Source organism: Phallusia mammillata, chromosome 3 (assembly GCF_965637545.1).
Source record: "Phallusia mammillata chromosome 3, kaPhaMamm4.hap1.1, whole genome shotgun sequence".
In the NCBI taxonomy this organism is placed as follows: Eukaryota; Metazoa; Chordata; class Ascidiacea; order Phlebobranchia; family Ascidiidae; genus Phallusia; species Phallusia mammillata.
In genome coordinates this window covers 26,826,403-26,846,616 of record NC_137254.1, presented here as the reverse complement: position 1 = coordinate 26,846,616, position 20,214 = coordinate 26,826,403, and the positions used below count along the sequence as shown (strand labels likewise).

At 36.9% G+C, this 20,214-nt stretch overlaps 1 protein-coding gene and 1 long non-coding RNA gene across 4 annotated transcripts; both read right to left on the bottom strand.

Annotated features, from left to right (window-relative positions):
- Positions 1-4,307: 4,307 nt before the first annotated feature.
- LOC145220488 (uncharacterized) lies at positions 4,308-8,467 on the bottom strand. Its single transcript, XR_013858192.1, has 6 exons — positions 8,428-8,467; positions 7,976-8,060; positions 7,329-7,381; positions 5,108-5,186; positions 4,640-4,716; positions 4,308-4,377 (listed from the first exon to the last, which is right to left on the bottom strand). It is a non-coding gene; the product is annotated as an uncharacterized LOC145220488 (long non-coding RNA).
- A 913-nt stretch (positions 8,468-9,380) lies between these two features.
- Positions 9,381-19,589, bottom strand: LOC145220487 (uncharacterized). 3 transcript variants are annotated; one of them, XM_080087701.1, is made up of 14 exons: positions 18,930-19,581; positions 17,355-17,602; positions 16,941-17,044; positions 13,941-14,152; positions 13,231-13,319; positions 12,071-13,015; positions 11,828-12,006; positions 11,603-11,758; positions 11,159-11,394; positions 10,891-11,085; positions 10,642-10,750; positions 10,349-10,527; positions 9,995-10,048; positions 9,381-9,559 (listed from the first exon to the last, which is right to left on the bottom strand). In XM_080087701.1, exons 10-13 carry the CDS (start codon positions 10,901-10,903, stop codon positions 10,017-10,019), a joined length of 333 nt encoding a protein of 110 aa, XP_079943827.1. In that variant the 5' UTR covers positions 10,904-11,085; positions 11,159-11,394; positions 11,603-11,758; positions 11,828-12,006; positions 12,071-13,015; positions 13,231-13,319; positions 13,941-14,152; positions 16,941-17,044; positions 17,355-17,602; positions 18,930-19,581; the 3' UTR covers positions 9,381-9,559; positions 9,995-10,016. The 3 variants fall into 3 exon arrangements, with proteins under 3 accessions (XP_079943827.1, XP_079943828.1, XP_079943826.1); XM_080087702.1 differs by having other exon boundaries at positions 10,365-10,527; positions 11,828-13,015; positions 18,930-19,589; XM_080087700.1 differs by having other exon boundaries at positions 11,828-13,015.
- Positions 19,590-20,214: the final 625 nt, after the last annotated feature.

Below are 20,214 nucleotides of genomic sequence, written 5' to 3'. Positions count from 1 at the left end.
TTGGCAGTCAGCAACTATTCGGATTCCTATGTAGGTTACAGTTTTTCATCGGAAATTAGATGAACAATCTGTAACAAACGTACAGCAGCATTCGATGTACCAACTGAATTGTGCCTAAATAACAATTAGTTAGCAATATATGTTTTATTATACTTACTAATAGTCAGAACACACGTGACATGCAAAAACACAATGTGCAACATGCCAAATCCCCGTGCAAATATGTAATCGTCATTATTCTAAAATATAACAACTGGGTCGTGATTATGCGGCAAACTATTTAAACCATAAAACACCTAAAAATCAGGCTAACTTAACTTTAATCGCTTCGAAGTAGAATCGTATATTGTACCAATTAGTGTGCCTTTTGTAGAGCTTGGCTTGTCCTATAATTATTGGTTAAGTAGTTACACAAAATACTTTAACACCAATACTTTAACAACACAAAAAACACAAAAAATCTAACGTTGTGCAAGCATAGTTAAGCCATTTTTTAAAGAAGGATCCGTTTTGATTCTAGATTACTGGTGCTTTTTGAACTAACCTGTTTTGACTTTTGAACAATGATCAATTAAGCAAGACAGCACATGTCGAAAGTCCTAAATGAAAACACAACAAATTAGCAATATTTATCCCATCCCAGGCATGTGACGACGAATTAGTACTCCAGGGTCGATTACTTACATCTAACATGTCTGCGCATGAACTGTATTCATCCACTGCTTTTCACAGGGTTCCATGTGATTTTCATCATTCGGCAAGTTGTTTGTGGGAAAATTCTGTACATGATGCCCACTGCGAATTAAAAAATAACAATTATGTGCAGCCTTACTTATCTTAATTTTGTCTTACATTTTTAGTCTACAATAGTGTCGCTGCTTTGTTGTTGCGAGATTCCTACGCTCCTGTAAATTAGCAATGGTCTGAGTTTTGAAGGAAAACATTAGAAATAATTACCCTCGGTATGTGGCAAAGGATTGAAATTGTCTACTTTCATGTTTTTTGCTGGTTTCAGTTCTTCGTTAAACTTTGATGAACAAGCATCTGCAACAAAACGTACAGAAGCATTCGAGGTACAAACCATATTGAGCCTAAACTACAACTAGTTAGCTTTACTTCAAAAAATACACGTGACATACACACAAAAACACACGTGACATACACGCAAACACGAAGTAGAACATGCCAAACCACCGTGCAAATCTGCAATTCTCACCATACTGATACTTCATAACTAGACGATCATGCGGCAAACTAATTTCAAACCACTTAATTCGAATTCGAAGTCAGTTCGTATTGCACCAATTAGTGTGCTTTCCCCGGAAACTAAAAAAACAAGCGTCTTGTCTGCATATCTTGGCTTATGGTAGGTGGTTACTTAAGAAAAAACTCCTATAGGCCTATGCTAAAAAAAAATGTATGTACAAACCTAATTGGCTACAACTTTACTTATGGTCAGAACACATGTAACATGCAAAACGCGATGTGCAACATGTCAAACCACCGTGCAGAATTTCGATTATCTGTATACTAAAATTTGACAACTAGTTCGTATGTTATGCAGCAAACTAGTTAATCCATGTAAAGCTAAAAATCAGGTTAACTTAACTTCAATTGGATCGAAGTCAGGCCGAATTACAGCAATTGGTGTACTTTTTCGCGGAAACTAAAACAAATAAGCATTTTGTTATGTGGAGCTTGGCTTGTCCTATAATCATTGGTAAGTAGATAAAATCATAGAAAGTCATGTTTTTGTTGAAACAATATTTTTATGTCACATATCAAAAGATAAACAAGTGCAGCCCTAAATTTATGTGTCTAGATTACAGGCGCTGTCTGCACTAACCTGCCGAGGATTTGACTTGTTGTTCAAGGATTCCCTACGATCCTGCAGGACAGCACTGGTAAATGTTCTGAAAGAAATGATACTAAAGTAGCGATATTTAGCCATTACTCGGCACGTGACAACTATGTTCACTTACCACTAACATGTATGCATAAGAACCGAACTCGTTCACTGCGTATCCAGGTTTCCATGCTTCGTAGAAACTCTGCAACAAAACGTAAAGCAGCATTCGATGTTCGAACTTAATTCACACTAAATAACAATTAGTTGACTAAAGGTTAAGACCACACGTGACATGCAAAGCACAATGTCAAAACAGCATGCAAACTAAAATTCTTACGACACTACAATAACTACTAAAATAAATAATCAACACAAGAAAAAACAACGGGACTTAACTCGGCATAGCTATGATTTCCATTTTGGCTTTACGCGACAGGTTCGTGGCTAAACCAAAGCGTATTCATGAAATAATGAATTTATACATTTACGTGCTTACTCACTTGTTGTGATGTAGTAAATTACGTCTGTAGTGTATTTGATGGTCTTGCGCGTTTCCGCAGGAACTAAGGATAGAAGAAACGATTCTGCAGGACAACACCGATCTAATGTTCTAAATGAAAACACAAAAAATCAGCAATACTATCCCACCCTATGCATATGATAACTTGTTACACCAGGGTCGATTACTAACGATCTTGCATGTCCGCATATGTACCGGATTCTCCCACTGCTTTCACAGGTTTCCATGCTTTGTAGAAACTTTGATAAACAAATATCTACAACAAAACACTCTATACATGAACTTAACTTAGACCAAATAACAATAAAGCTACAGATGTGATTGTGCTTACTAATATTCTGAACACACGTGACATGCAAATCAAGTGCAACATGCCAAGTCATCATGAAAACTAAAATGCTCACTATACCTCAATTTTACAATATCAAAAACAGGTTAACTTAACTTTAATCGGTTCGAAGTCATTGCACCGATTAGTACGCTTTCCTCTAGAAACTAAACAAAAAAGTATTTTGCCTGTCCTATAGTGGTGAGACATTTGTAAAGCTTTTAAATATTCTAGTTATTAAAAACAAACTTATTCGTTATAAGTCTAGATCACTGGTACTGTTTGCATTAACCTGTTAGGAGTTCTGGTCACGAATCCCTACGACACTGCCAGCCAGCACTCGTAAGTTAAATAAAAACATACAAAACTTAGCGATTTTTATCCTATCCTAGGCATGCAAATAATCGTTAATCACAACTTTTTTACTTACATAAAACATGTCTGCAAATAACCGGATTCTTCCACTACATTTGTAGATTTTATTTCGTAGAAACTAAACACCTGCAATAAAACGTATATATTCCATTGACAAATTTATTTTAACCAAACTACGCTTTATTTACTGTTGTTATCTTCACATATTTTGTCATGCCTACTCACAATTAAACCACGCGTGACATGCCAAACATAAAGTGCAACATGCAACACTGGAGTCTATACTATATTACAGTTTACCAAACAACTCGCAGTTGACCATTATGTAACCAAGTAGTTGAACTATTCAGACAGGAGAAACGTAAAAACGCCGGTGACTTAACTTAATTAGTTTTTGCTGACATAAATCAAAAGCTAAATATTGTGCCGCCTTAATTATGCTAGTTATTCAAAACAAATGCTCGTTTAAGCCAAGATTACTGGCGCTATTTGCATCACCAACCTGTCAAGAATTTAACTGTTAGTCCAGGATCCCATCGGCCCACAATGGCAGTACAGGTCAAATCCTTTTAAGGCTCGTTATGTCAGGGTATAGTTAACTTACCTCTAACATGTCTGTAAGAGAACTGAATTTCTCCAATGCCTTTAGGTTGCAATTAGCTGTTGAAATTTTAATAAAAAAACATCTGCAACAAAACCAAAAGCAGCACTCTTATGTACAAAACTAATTCAGACTATATAACAATTAGTTAGGGCTTCACATATGTTATTATACCTGCTAATAGTCAGAACACACGTGACATGCAAAAGACTAAGTGCACAGCGCTAATACAACTTAACAACTAAGCCTGTCATTTAACTGTGGGTCGTCACATGTGCGACAAACCATTTGAGCCATGAAAAACTTAAATATCAATTGAACTTAGCTTTTATCGATTTAAAGTCGGCAATCTTGGTTTTCCTCCAGAGTACATAATTCTTATCTTGTTGCCTTCCTGAAAAAACAAAAGCAGAAGCAGAACCTATGCATAGTACCAAACCTAGTCACAGGGCTAGCTATTCGTGTCAACATGATAGAAGTGGTAGCTTTACCTGACGCCGTTTGTATATTTTATGGCTTAACAAAGTATTTTCTTTATCGTTTATGCGTCTAACAACCACTTTATTTTCGATAATATTTATTTTGCACGCACATTTCGATTTTGTTTACTATTGTATTTAACAAAAGCCTTGTGTCATCACGTAGACTTACATTACTGCATATCGTTTCGATGCTGAAATGTACGGGCTGTTTTTGACCGAAATCTGAAACAAAATCAACAATAGTTTGAGTATAACCCAGAATTAGGCCTAAAGTGTTTAGCAGCACATTTTTGACCTTCAGTTTATTTTATTCAATTAAACCATATTTAAATTATAAATCGTATTTCCAATCAACCCTCCAACTGGTGTGTTATTTATAAATTTAAAAATGTCTATATGCAACATTGTTTTGAAGTATTGGGGTGATTGTTCGTTCTTAAATCCCTAAGTCGGAACAGTTTAACTCGTCTAAAAAGTTAGTTACCTGTAATTTAAAGGCCCTGTTCCTTTCAATTCAGTTCCTTCTTGAAACAACAAACGATCGTCTCGTTTCCAATTGTACTGTGAAAGAAAAAACAGCAGAGGCAGAAACATATCAAAATAAATAAGTTACTTTATGATGTGCTAGTCAGCATGCGAATACAGGATGAAATGCGCACGTTCCACTGCATTCGCACGATCAACCTAACCACATTAACTAAAAAAAAAATTGATGCTGCACAAATTTTCATCAGTCTGTTTTGAAAATCGCTTAACCGCTCACTTCTACCATATTGGCGGTAAACGAATAGTTACCCAAAACCCATGACATGCAAAAATAAAGTGCAACATGCTCAAGCACCGGGAAAGCTATTCGTACTAACATGGTAGAAGCGTTTAATTACCTTCTAATTTTACACATTTTGCACGAGTCGACGCTGTTTAAAAGCTTCTGGTCTTAAAAATTATTTACCTTCAGTTCGACAGTCTGGGTTCTTGCGTTTTTCATTTCCTTCTCGACACAGAAAATCACCGCCGCATTTTGACGTTTACTGTATGGAAGAAAACACAACAGAGGCAGAAACAACAGGAAAAATTAAAGCTACTTTATCGTGTGCTAAAATATGTCAACATGCGAAGACAGGATAAGTGCATGTTACACTGTCTTCCCATAATCAACCGTGAAATGTGATATTTTAATCGGACATCGTATACAGCATCTCATTACAACGTTATCCCTGTGATTCATGTAGCAACTAGAAGGGTGGCTTTCTGATATACTTCCATTTTATATATTCTATACGATATTTACCAATTTACTATACACATCATTTGATCCACACATATGATTGTTTTTGTAAACAAAAACTAATGGGTCCCCACACGCGTGTTTGTGCGGATTTACGGTAAACAAATGTTGCGGTGACTTTTAGATTTTTAAAAACAAATTTTTAGAAAGCATTAACCCAACAATAAAAAAATTGTTCGTATTCTTTTTGCACTATTATTGTTATATAATTACAAAAACATTAAAAAAGAACGAAACAAATACTTTAATTTAATCTCTTGCTTTGACCCAGATATTGTCGTACCATTGACCTGCAGTAACCTCTCAGGGTGCACACGCCAAACGACTGTTTGACCTATTGACACCGTTTTCAATAGACGCCGTCCTTACTGTTCAACAAAACCGTTTAACCTAATTTATACATGCCTTGAGTGTTGATTCCTAAATTGATAGCAAAAAAACACTACATTATGATGAAAGAAAGTTCTGAACTGTGTTAGTAATACCTACTAGTTGACCTTAAGTAACCCATGGTCATGCGGCGGCCAACCTGACAACGAGCATTTAAAAAAACACATTTATCTTGCAAAAATGTCAAGTTTGATTTTTCAACTTCATTTTGATTAACAAGTTTTGCTTGACATATACGAAACCGAAGCACGCTTATTAGGTTTAAATCACGTCATAGGTGTGAAACCTTCGCCAAAACTGAAAATGTGAGTGACAACTTAATAAAACGAAATAGCATTGCTGTGCAAAACAGCTGATTTCTAATCACCGAAACGACGTCTCGTAAAACGTCTGTCCGACGTCAAGCTGAGCCCTCCTGCTATCGTAAACCAGTGAGTTACTCTCTTGGGACTTCTGCCTACAGTGTCTTTCTTGACCAAACGAGCGTTAGACACATTTACGTTTTGGGGGCCTGTGGGTAAACCGCTGGGTAATTCGGGGTCAAACTTCTGGAGGATCAAGTTTGGATTAATAACTAACATATGTCCAAATTTGAATAAATTTGAAGCACTCTTTCTTTACCAAACCAGCGTTACAAACCAGCGTTAAAAATTTTACGTTTTCGGGGCCTGTGGGTGAACCGCTGGGTCATTCAGGGTCAAACTTCAGGAGGATCAAATTTTGGTTAATAACTAACATCTGACAAAATTTAAACAAATTTGAAGCACTCTTTCTTGACCAAACGCATATAACAAACCATGTTTTAAAAAAGTTGCATTTTGGGGGCCTGTGGGTGAACCACTGGGTAATTCGGGGTCAAACTTCAGGAGGATCAAATTTAGATTAATAACTAACATCTGTCCAAATTTGAATAAATTTGAAGCACTCTTTCTTGACCAAATGCGTTTAACAAACCAGCGTTAGACAGAAAAAAGAAAAAAAGAAAAAAAGAAAAAAAGAAAAAAGAAAAAAAAAATACGGACAAAAACAATATGTGTCCCTTCAGGGAAGGGGACCCATAATAACTTCTAGATATGTTCGACTTTGAACAAGTGATTTTAAGTCACAAGAAATAATTACGTCAAGATATTTTTAGGGTCTAACATAAATTTGCAGCATATCAGTAAAACCCAAATTTATGTTAATTTGCTTTAAAATTTCAGCAAGCAGCGCACTTCTACCAATGCCAACAAACGAATAGTTACCCAAAAACACATGCCGTGCAAAACATAAAGTGCAACATGCTCAAGCACCGGGTTAACTATTCGAAAGGGTTAACATGGTAGAAGTGTTAGATTTAACTCGTAGTTAATGTCACACTATTTACACGAGTCGACGCAGTTTAAAAGCTTTTGCAACATAGTTAACGGGTTTGCATTATATTTAGTATGTCCGGTATTTTATCAAATTTATATTTTTGTTTCAAAAAAGGGCTTTGTTACTCAGGTTTACTTACATTGCTGCCTTCCATATCTGTGTCGAAACGTACTCGCGGTTTGTGACCAAAATCTGAAACAAAGACATCATGAATTAACGATGCGTTTTTACCCGCCATAAAAGTTAGCAAATATAGACTCCGCGGCACATTTTAATCTAAGCAGTAAGTTATCATATTAAACTATGCCTGCTCGGTGTTATGTTCATCTAAGCAAAGTTGTTAAAAATGTAAGCTAAGCTCACTCAAAAATTATTGAACCATGCGTTTAACGTTTTAGTTTTATTTACAATCCAGCATCCTAGGTTGTTTATAAACCACGAGTAGTCCAACATACGACAAATAGATATTTTCTAGAGTTATCACAATATACCTACGCCTATTACATTTGTTTTACGTTTTGTCAAAAAATAGGTTTGATGCGGTTCAGTTTTTTTTTGTGCAAATTCCAAAAACTAGTCTTAGTAGGAACACTATACACGGACTTGAAAAGTAATTTAATCATAAACATTACTGCCAAGGTGCTGTGTATATAGAATAGCCTACATCGTTCAGACGTTTCGACAACCTGCACTGATGATGACAACAGAGAGTGTCGAAACGTCTGAAAGATTTACTCTATATACACCAGTACCTTGATCATTAAACTAGTCTTATTAGTTATTCACCTTTAATTTAAATGCCGTGTATCTTTAGTTTCAGTTCCCGCTTGACATGGAACATCAGTCATGCTTCCACGAGAAAGCAGCAGAGCTAAAAAGTCAGGACAAAATAAGGTAAATTTACACCAAACAGTAGCTTATAATAAAATGAGAAAACAGCATACGTGCACTGTATGCAGAAACATTAACAGAAACATAACAGGAAGTATGTAACGTTACTTGAAAATGGTAAAACTTCAGTAAATTGTGAAATAACTTGCTTAAAATAATGTTTATTCAGATAAAATTTAAACAACGGTGACGGTAGCATAAATAAATATAAATTTTATCCGAAAACAATCTGAAACTGAAACTATTAAGTTTTTTTAAATCTTGAAATCATTTTAAAAGTTACACATCGGTTACAATGCAGAAGTAAACACATCTACCAACAAGTACGTGTACAACAATAGCATTACCTGCACACTCTTCGTTCAGCACAACATCCTCCGGCAAGAGTCTCCAGAAAAGAACGAGCCAACACACGCAAGCGAGCAAGGTGGAATCCCCTTTTTCTCTTTTTCCCCCTCGACCAATCAGAGCTCTTGTCTTGAAAACGTCACAGGGGTGATCTAAATCCAACCAATAGCAAGCGTCATTGCACCAATTAGTGAGCTGCGTTTGGGAGTAGGTTAATTGAATGCTAGAGGCCAAGCGTTCGAACGCTCATTGGTCAAGGAGGCACGTGACACAGCTTTTTTAACGTGGCAAATTAGCACGTTAGAGCTACTAAAGTAAGCACTACAGTAGCCATGTTTGCCAATTTTCAGTATGTGGCCCACGCACAAATTTTAAATACAATTTGTGTGAAAAACGCTGACGCTAGGAAGTATTATTGTTGGTCTGAGGTTTCATGATAATAATTACAATAAAATGAACCTAAAACTAAGTTCTTTATGTTATATTTAGTCCCTAGCCCTACCCTAGTCTCACTGTTATTTTAAATAACTTTATTTTGAATATTAAATAACTCTTATTGCGCCATCTACACTGCTTATTAAATAACTCTTATTGCGCCATCTATAATTTTTGGCACTGGTGGTAGCATTATTACTGTCCCAAGCTATCACATATCACAATACTGACGCTGTTTTAATGGACATAAATATACTCAATGAGAAAATTATAACTATTAAAGGTGGTGACGGGGTGGGGTATTTGAGTTTACGGTTTGTTAATGAAACAAAGAAAGCCCTTTTACAACTTACATTCTCACATGCGATGTCATACGTTATACCAAGCGGCTTTTAGAACTACCCCAGCAAGACTTAAATCTAGATGCGCAACCAAAAAATATCATTAAAGTAACAGTCAGTTTTATCATTATTCTCCTTGAAGTAAGTCCGATTTAAAGAGGTCAGCCAGCCTATAATGCAACAATTATACATTTATTGACAAATAGCAATATACGAAAAAATGATCAACTGGCATGCGGTAGCCACAAAGTAACATTAATGGAGTCTCCATTTTCAGTTTGCACGACAAGTGTTCCAGTAAATGAACCAATGATCGTTGGATTGAACGTTAGGAAGATTTGCACAAGGCATCGATCTGCGAAGCAAGAAAAAAACAATTTAGTCAGAATAGCACCTAAAAACAGGTTCACTTACATTGCTGTCTTCCATTTCTGTATCGAAACGTGCGGTTTGTGACCAAAATCTTAAACTAAATCAATTCCTTTTACCCGCCATTAAATGTACCAAATGGATTCCGCTGCGTATTTTAAACTTACATAGTACTTTTAACATTTAAATACTTTTAACATTTAAATTATATTCACATTTTACAATCAACTATCGCACCATGTTGTTAATAAACCAAGCGTAGCTAAATAAACGACACGCCGATATTTTGTGGAGTTAGGTCTACTCCTATTAGAATTTTTTTACGTTTTGTCTAAAATAGGATTGATGAAGTTCAGATGTTTGAAAGCAACTTGCAGAAACTGGTCTTTAAAAAAATCCCAATCAATTCAAAGGCCTTCACCTTCAAATTCAGTTCCATCTCTTCATCGAACATCGCAGTCGATCCTCACGCATTCTGTACAAGAAAGTAGCAGAGTCAGAAACTCATGACAAAATATGGCAAATTTACCCCAAACAGTCGGTCTCTAATAAAATGAAAAAAACAGAATAAGTTCATTTTATGCTGTCTTTGCATGTTCTACCCCAATTTAAATCATATTGTCAGCAACATAACACGAAAATGAAATGATGTTTCTTGTGGCAAATTCAATTGGACAACGAAAGTATCAACAAATTATCTGAAACAAAAAGATCTAGCGGCAGTATCATTGATTTCAAAAGTCGCGGAAACTTGAATGCATTTTATAAATTATACCTCGGTTACAACGCACAAATAAGCCAGCGTCCAATCCAGTTAACTCAGTGGTTCCCAACCTGGGGTGCTCTCCGTTTAACACCACGACATGAGTTACCAGAAAAGAATGAGCAAGTAGACGAAAGCAGGGAATGAATGTGGCGTCCTCTTTTTTCTTCTTCCGTCGACCAACCACAGCTCTTTAGTGAGTTACGTTTAAAAAAGCTAAATTAAATGCTGACCGAGTGATTTCTCAAAAGGCCGACTAGGCTTTACATGACTAGGCTTTACATGACCTTATTTTTAATACTCACCGTTTTGTGCGTACGTAACCATTTCCGTTGCAATAAAGAGTAGTCATATTAGCAACATGCAAATATGCTTGGCTGGTGAAAAAAACACGTAGCAGGCCTGGCCGAAGATCTGAACCATGGGATTGTTATTATGGTTGTGTATTAATAGTTGTAAATTATGGAATCTTTATGCATCTTTAACTTCTGTCGTAATAACAAAAAGCAAAGTAATACATGCAATACACAATGTCAATCTGTTGTAATAAATACCTAAAATATCCATAATTGTTTGTGGAATATGGAAAGACTTTCTTTTCAGAGTTTGACGTCACAATGCAATTTAGTGGTGCCCGGAAGAAACTGCAATAATGAGCTGCATAATCGGTAACCATTGGATCGTTTTGGCATGAGACGATCCGAAATGATGACGTATCTCCGTATTGATGTCCGGACAAGATCTTGATCCTAAACAAATGTCAAGTAAACAGCGAGTATAACGCAACTGCTAATTGCATTATCTTATTACATCTGTTCTCACCGTTTCGATTGACGTCATGGTTTAGACATCCACCCTCCCATTCTTGAGGGCACGTCATCATTTTATGACATGGTTACGGAAAAGTAGCAAAACAAGCAAACGCTAAAATAGCAGGCAGCAGGGAACGATGTGTTACTCAAAATTAACTTGCATATGGTTGTGTGATCTGGACGTAAACAAACAATACATGACATTGATGATTCCAATCACAGATGCCTGAAATTCTCTTCATCCAGCTGTATTTGGGTGGTGGAACAGTTGTCGATGCGTTGTACAGTAGATGCATAAAAAAAAAACATTAGAAATTTGTTAATTAATTTGCTTAAAAAAGTACAAACGTTTTACAAAATTGTACTCTTAAACAGCTTTAAAGGTAATTTAATACTTCCATTTGCAAAAACAAACACATGATGTAAAGTCGGAAAGCAAACACTGTAAGTTTACCTTGAAATTTGCCTTGTGCCGCTAAAGTGGATGTGAAAGTACGTCATCTCCATCGCTGAAAATGAAATAGAAGATGGGGAAAATAGCTTTGAATTATTTTTGGGTAGTAGAAGAGACAGCCAGACAGACATTTGGAAGCCCTGCAAGTCAGTTTGGCTGTAAAAATAAAAAAAACAAGTAGTTATGGTTTTACATAAGATGAGGTCGTATTAAACTGAAACTTACTTAAAGCTGATTTTAAACGTTAACTTCGTGCGCATTTGGCAATAAATTCTAACCAGATCCTTTGTTACATCAACTGTAGCTTAGTGTAAAATTTGTTTGTTCCTGCCATGCTTTAATTTTAGCTAATAGATTTGGTTGCATCAGCTGCCCTTTTGTTATATTTGTGTGTGTATCGCAATCTGTAAAACAAAATATAACAACTTCAAAATAAGCAAAACAAAACCACTTGTGGGAAGTTCTTACCTTTAAACTTTGCTGTTAAGTTTCGGAATAGGTTTAAATCTTCATTTGGGTGAAAACATACTCAAAAATGGTCATGAAAAACGTGTGTTGCAAATTATTTTTAATACACACGTGTGTGATTGCACAATATACCCACGACGATTAGCATGTGTGACATCACATTCGCGCCCAACGTGTAAGAATGCTTATTATGAGAGTAAACATTCTTTCTGTGTTATGAAAGAAAGTACAGAAACCACTACTTCGATTGATGACAGTCAAAGTCACGTCATATCAATTGATGATTGTACCTTTTAGGGTCGCATGGCGATAGTGCCGAATAAATTTATAAGTTCAGCATGCGATTAACGTAATTCGGTCGCGGCTCGATTCAAGCGTGTTTTTCGAAAACATTATTGGTATATCGTTGACTAAACCTTTATTTTTCCGCCAATTCTGCCACTGCAACTGCTTTATTATTATTGTGAGAAAATGAATTAAAAAAATATAAACCACCTATAATTGTGGCTACAAATTACGGTCGCGCGGCGCGACCGTGCAACCCCATTTTTGCATCCCTGGTCTAGCCCTACATTTAGTTAAAGCCATTTAACGCCACGCCCTATACCCATATCAAGTGGGAATGTGGCGCGCAAAACTCAAGACCCATCCTGACTAACCTAGCCTTAGATTAAAGTGCTACAATTAATGTAAACCCTAGGCGAATCTAGCTAAAATGTGTCGCATAAACCACTATTCTTGGGCAAATAACGAATAGAAAGCCCTTCGGCGCCAAGTTAAATCTGGAGTTAAGGCCTAAAATTTGCATTCACACCCGATTCCGACGCGGCCCCCTATATGTTACCAACATCCCGTATAATATTTGAAGTTGAGGGTTGTTGACACCAAGATGAAAGATGGAAAGCTTCTGTGTGACCGTAAGATGTTCGGAGCCTTGTGATGAATCTGCACACACAAAAATGTGTAAAAATTCCTTAGTTCCACATCCGCTCACAACTCTGGCCCTAACATTGCCAACAATACGGGATATGTTGTTACTGTACTCGTATAAATATCCGTAACCTTTACATGGGTCAAGCGTAATAACGATGTACGACTTTCCATGCAAGGAGGTGCGACAGGCGAAGCTATCGCATTTTTACAGAAGTTTTCTTACTTACCTTAATTAAAGCGTTGCCATGTGCCGCCAAAAGTAGATACAGAACTGTAGTGTCTTATCTATCCAAAAACATCACTCTATCAACACTGCCTAAAATAAGATGTAACTGTGATTAGTATTTATCATATTCAGTGTGGCAACATATTCTTATGGCACATAGACTGTACTGGATACACAACTGACGATAAGTATTGCAGTTCGTTTTGGATAATTATAATCTTTCATAACCATTTGTCACAAAATACAAAAACGGAAAAAAAGAGAAATCACAAGTATTTAGCCCACTCTTTAACCAACTTAGGCATATAATGAATTTTTGATCATTTTCATACAGCGGCATGCGAGCGTGTTAATTACAGCTGCCATATTTGCACTAGCACAGGCAAACAGAGAAAAATGTTGAAAATTAAACGGCATTTACTAGCAATTGTGTTGCAGTAAAATAGACTGATGTGTGCAACAGCGGGATTTCGGCAGACATGTTCAGACCGTTTTCGCCAGGTCACAGCTGATTTAGTGATTTTCGACGTATTTTGCTGAAACGTGTCTAACGAAAAATTATTTCTTTGATGATTAAGTTTAATTTGATAGTTCAATTGATAGATTAAGTTTAAAAAACAATCTGACATCGCAGAATACTGTCAGACTCCAAAAAATACGGTCTTCGACAAACGAAATACCGGCAGGGGTAACGTTATAACAGCAACTTACATGTGATGATGTGATGAGCAAATGTCAAACGACAACCGAATGTGGCGACGAGCATGGAAATATATGAAGACAAATCGTTCCTGACGTGGTCTGGCAAAGGGACAAAAAGTGTTTCCATGGGTTTGGTCGGTCCATTTGAAAAGCAGATTTATTTGTTCATTAAAATGTCGGTGTTGCTTGCTTTTTTTGCGATCTGGTTTTAAAAAAACAATCTGCAATAAAGCAAATACGTTAAACATTGGCTGAAGGTTTTACAAAGGTAGTAGGGTAGAAATATTTACAAACTAAACGGTTAACGCAGTGGCGCAAGATTTTATCTAATGCTGACCCCCATCACAGCTTTATATTTCAGCAACGGCTATAGTGCAGTAGTTCTCAAGGGGCATTTGCTCTCACTAAGGGGGCGCTGGAGAATAATTGGGCAATTGGGGGACGCTGGAAAAAGATAGAGCAGGTAAAATGAAACAAAACGTCAAAATCTTTTTTGTCATATCTCTTCCATCTGCGACCAGTAAAAGTAGATTTGACAAAGTATGTATTGTGTACTTTGTTTGCTGCGTGTTTTTTATGGGGATGTCACATGCAATGCATTTTCTACAAATCACAATGCGTCATTTGTTGCGGCTTGTCTGCGCTTTAATAGCAAAATATGCAGGTAGCTATTGACTTGTGCATGGCCCAACCAAGCTACAACCCGAGTAATTGGTACAGAGCATCGCAATTTTTGATGCTCGGCGCTCGGCCACATTAACTAAGCCGTTAGACCAGGGGAAATCAAACTACGGTAAACTACGACGTCATTTCATCCGGCCTGCGAGAGTGTTTGGTCCTAATATATCTTGAAAAAATTAAAGCTTGCGTTAAACGTTAAAAGTTAACTACTAAAAGTATTTCTGCAACAACATGTGGACAAAGTTCACCTAGTTTTACAGAACGCACAAAATGATCTAAAAGTTATTTATCATAGACCAAACTAAAAATGCCTTCACTATTGTGCGCGAACAAACGGCTTTCTATTGTTAATTGTTATAGAATAAATGAGGTTTGCCTGTAGAAGAGTTTCTATAATTTTTAAACAATTTTACTATTTGACAGTAGCACAATCGGACTCTAACAAAGATTGCACTTTTGTTGGTCCCGGAAAGACGCGCCTTAGGGCTTGTAACCAAGTTGCCCTCGCAAGATATTTTTAATGCTATCCGGTTCGCAGTGAAAAATGTTTGGTGACCCCTTCGTTAGACAATCACTACAAAACCGTACTGCCAAGTGATTACTTGCTTATTACACAATAATGTAGCAGGCAAGTCATAAACGGTTTTTGTGACATCGCAATTGAACGTGTGATTTGTTTACTGCTGACGCACAGAAGTAGGGTCCCCAAGTATAAAAGTGACTGTTTTCAAAAACGTCAAATAGTGTTAACACTCTCAATTGCCGTTTGTTACATAAAAGACGTTGGTGTTTCACTTGGCGTTGGCTTTCCTTGCGTGTTATGCAGAAATAGCCTATACATCTTAAATACGGCTCCGGGGGCTAGTAAAAACATGGAACTGAAAACGTTTCTGACGTCACTATACACCAGGGGTTCTTAAACTGGGGGGGGGCGCCCCCCCTAGGGGGGCGTGAAGGGTTCGCAAGGGGGGCGCAGCACAATCTGGCTGCAAAGTTTTCACTTGCAAACAATTGTAAATTAATGCATTGGAATTATGTCGGCACTGATTTCAAACTTTTTGTTTAAAGTAAACGCTTCATTACTCTGAAATGGATGTCCAGTTGTACTAACATAACTTTTCTACACTGCGGGCCGGATACGTTCGCGCGTGCCGCATAGTTTACATGCCCTAGTGCCGTCTTCTCAAGCTTAGCACACGAGACTATTTTTATAGGGGCGCCAAGATTATTTTTTTTGGTCTTTTTAAAAATCTATTTAAAATCTGTTAAATTGTATAGTTAGTCTCATCTTACAAGGAACATTTGTATATTACGTCACAAGTAACACAATAAGGCAATTGTTTGCGCACAATTAACACTTTTTGTTTTGTCTGTGACGTAATAAACTGGCTTTGGATCAATCCTGGGCGTTGCAATCCTATGAAAGTCGGCAATATTAATTTTACATGTCGTAACAGTAAACTTTCGTAAGGAGTAGATTAATTTTTGACAGTAACAAAGTTATCAATACGTTTTGGCAAACCTAAAAAATGGGATCGCGGGCCGTAGTTCGGTGACCCCTGTACTATATAGTCGGCTGCACATTTTTTTATTCGTTCGCAATTTCGCATTAGAGATTGCCTTGGCTTTGAGTGAATCAACATTTTCTGGGCAACATATGCGTAGTTTACAAGAATACTGGCACCGTGGCTCTGTGCGCGCGCTTTTTTTGCAACTTATCAGTGTTGAAATGGCTTTTTCTAACGATTGGAACTAACTTGACAGTAGTTTAAGGCGGACCTACGATGTATGTTGTTTTCAAAAAAACAAGACAAGCATCATCAGTGCTAACGTTTTTTAGGGGGGCGTGAGAATAAATAAATAGTGTCAAGTGGGGCACGGCCGAAAAAGTTTAAGAACCCCTGCTATACACCGAGCGTTAACGTGAGATGCTCAGTGCTCGACCAAACAAAACAATTGCAGTTTTGGCCCGTCACGTGTACCAAGCTATAAGCAATGAGCACTGTCTGTAGTTAGTGGTATCATGTTGAGTTAACCATTAGAATATTTATGATTAGGGGGCTAAAACATAGCTAGCTACATTCGGCTCTTAATTATCGTATTGATATTGTTCGTGAAATAAAATTGTATTTGATTTAGTCAGTTTTGAGGGGGGCGTTTATAAATAACGAACACGTAAAAGGGGCGGTACAAGAAAAAAGGTTGAGAAACACTGGGCTAATGTATCAAAATCTTGTGCAAACTTTGTTTACTGGATGTACACATGCAAAAAAATTTGTACCAGTCAATGAATGTAAACAAACAAGAACATACTTAAACGGGACTAACCAGTAATTGTGTACACTGTACTGTACAGGCTGGTAGGTCTGACTTTAAGGTCTAACACTTTTAAACGTCCCATAGCAGCATCGGCGGCTGTGTGGCGTATGAACCTGCAACGCCACAAACAAAATATTATTTGTTGAGATTAATTATGAAATAAGGTTGACACAATAAATAAAACTACACTATAAGCAAAAACCTTGCATTGTGTAGTTTTTACATTTACATTTCTTGCGTAATTCAATTTGTTTGCATATAACAAAAGCGTCCTAGGGACAGAACAGAGTAATATAAAGGGGTTCGTTCGCAAAATAGACTTTCTGCATATCGTGTGACCTCATTAAGGGCTAATGTTTAATTACCAAAAATTGCCAGTAATATATATGGAGACCGAAATAGAAAATTTATCGCAAGAGTTACCTTGGCAATCCATAGGAGAGTGAGTCCGTCACGATGGATGGCGTCGACGATAGAAGCAAATAGCAGCGCAGCAGAAGGAAATCGTAGTCGTTAAAATGTTGATTTTTAGTGCGGAGTATCGTTTGTCATCGTGGTTGCCTTCCAAGGGGTCAAACAATTGTCCAATAAACGACCAAGACATCAAGACTAGTTGGATTAAATGACGTAGTTGTTTGTTTTCGCTCTTGAATCTGGTTTCAGTAACTACTCTGCAAGAAAAAAAAACAAGTCACAGAAATACGTTTTGATGTATAAAATTGATTTTTTTTCCAATGTATCGTTAACATCAGATGTTGCTATTGTCGGTTGCGTCACATGTTTTTCTTACACTAAAATCAAAATCTAGATTCTAAACAAGTAAACCATACGGATGATGACCATGCAATTTGTGATAAATTTGTAAGTGATGTACAGTTTTCAAATTCGTCCTAAATAATAATTACAGCCTGCACCACTCTTATTGTAACGTGTTCATGCCTACGGGTTTTAATTTTAAGCTATTGAACTGTTTATCGAAAGCAGGCTAAATCGCAAGTAAATCGATTGCTCAGCGATGAAAGTCGCAACAGCGATTATCTACGAATGCAATAAGATATCGCAATAAGATAATGTCCGTTGCGAATAAAGAGTGGCACCACAGTTGTGGTGGACCGAAAAATGTAAACGGTTTGTCAGCACTGTGCTTCAGCTGAAATTACATTACTATTATTTAAAGCAGAGGCACAGCAACCTATTTAAAGCAGGGGCACAACGACCCAATGCAAAAACCAAAGGATCACACAAGTGTAGCTTCGGTAGCAGTCGACATACACAACACTCAGCTTACACAAAATACCGTTAGAACCACAACTTTTGAGTATATTTGATAAACTAACGAGGATATTATAATGAATGTCAATAGAATTCAAAACGACTGCCAATGTATCTCTGTTACTGCAAACAGTTTCCTATGTCATTCTTAAGTGTTTATGACGCCAAGTATTTATAATTGTGTACTGGTTTTAAGAATTACCTTGCCACAAAAATGTTTTTCACCAAGTGCTTTCCAAATGTCAGGTCAGCCAAACAGGGTAACAACACCAAACCACACGATCAAAATCCACAGGCAAAAAGCGCCGCTCGCGCAGAAAACACGGCCCGCACCAAAAAATGCTTTAAACTTTGCATCATGCGATGAACACTATTTATCAATTGTTATTCAGTCTACTGCAGATTGCTGTCTCACTTGTAAACAAACATTCCATACTATTTATGACATCATTTTTAGACTATTGTTTCGCATTGCATTCCATCGAGTGCAACAAAGGGTCAGCAGTCTTATATACTGCATTTTTTTTCATTGATAAATGACTTTGCGCGTATTTTATATACAGTGAGTAGCCGAAAAAGTTGTAAATGAACGTTATTAGCAGACATTAGGAAAAAATACACTTGCACAAGCATCAAAAACGCAGTGCTGATAAACTCTGCTACTGATCTTTTCGGTATAGATTTACAAACGTACTTGCATAACATGCATACAAAAATCTGCTTTACCTTGATCAGGTAGGCAGCAAGATGTTTAAACAGTGCTAGTCGTAAACCATCTTTAATAAAACAACACCCTATATCAAATGGAAACACCCTAACTGATTACACAAGCACCCATAACACACTAGGCCTAAAAAATACACTCTTGACAGATAAAGCAAGGATAAAAATATTCAGTGGGGACATTCAAACAACTGGTGACTACCTTGCTGTATGCTCAAATAACTCACCTCAACAGATAACACACTTTTATAACTTTACCAAAAGACTTAAATTGTACCGGATAAATTAACGTTTGTATATCTGTTATTTGAAACCAAACATACAACATTACCTCAACTTTGTACGGAACAATTTTGCGCTTTTGTCGCATTAAATCAACTGCATCAAACACACAGTTCTAACAATGTCAACTACGTACACTCTTTTGAGAACAGGTTCGACTGCGAAGCTCCAAACAATGGCACCCGAGACTTTTATTCTACGGGCAAAACGCACCGCTTGCGCTGTTAGCACAGCCCTTAGGGATTAATTGATTCAACCTTTGACCAACTGGACCCTGCTGCTGCTATAATATTGCACTAGTACCATAACTCACAACCAAACATTTTTCGAATGTTTTGACAGGCAGTTGAATTTGTTCAAAGTCAATCCAGTCAACCATTACTATAGTGGGACTAATTAGGTATAACACCAAAAAATGGGTTGTACCTTTAACACGACCCAAAACCTCAGAAAGAGTAAAAAGCTTTTCCCTACCTTGTCTTGTGCACAAACACGGTAAAGGGCAAGTTTTTTAACCTAGACTAAAGATACAATGACCTGCTAACTTGGCATTCAATAATTTTTGTCCAAAACCAATAAAACATACTGTCCCAGGTTCTGTACTTTGTCAAACATTGCCATAAAGTACAAAATGACCTGCTAACTTGGCATTCAATAATTTTTGTCCAAAACCAATAAAACATACTGTCCCAGGTTCTGTACTTTGTCAAACATTGCCATAAAGTACAAAACAAGCACTTTGTCAAACACCTAAGGATGGCTACGATCTTCTAGTAGACCGGCATGCAAAAAGCACAGTCTAAAAGCAACTAAACATTTAGTTTTAATCGAACAACAACTGTTGCCTACATATGCTCGTTTATTAATTCAACCTAAACTATATTTAATATATTTAATAGACATACAAAAAACCAGTTAAAGTGCTACAAAAAGTGTTACACAAAATGAACCGTCAGAAATCAGTTGTTCATGAGAATAAAGAAACCAACTAATTTACCTACATGTG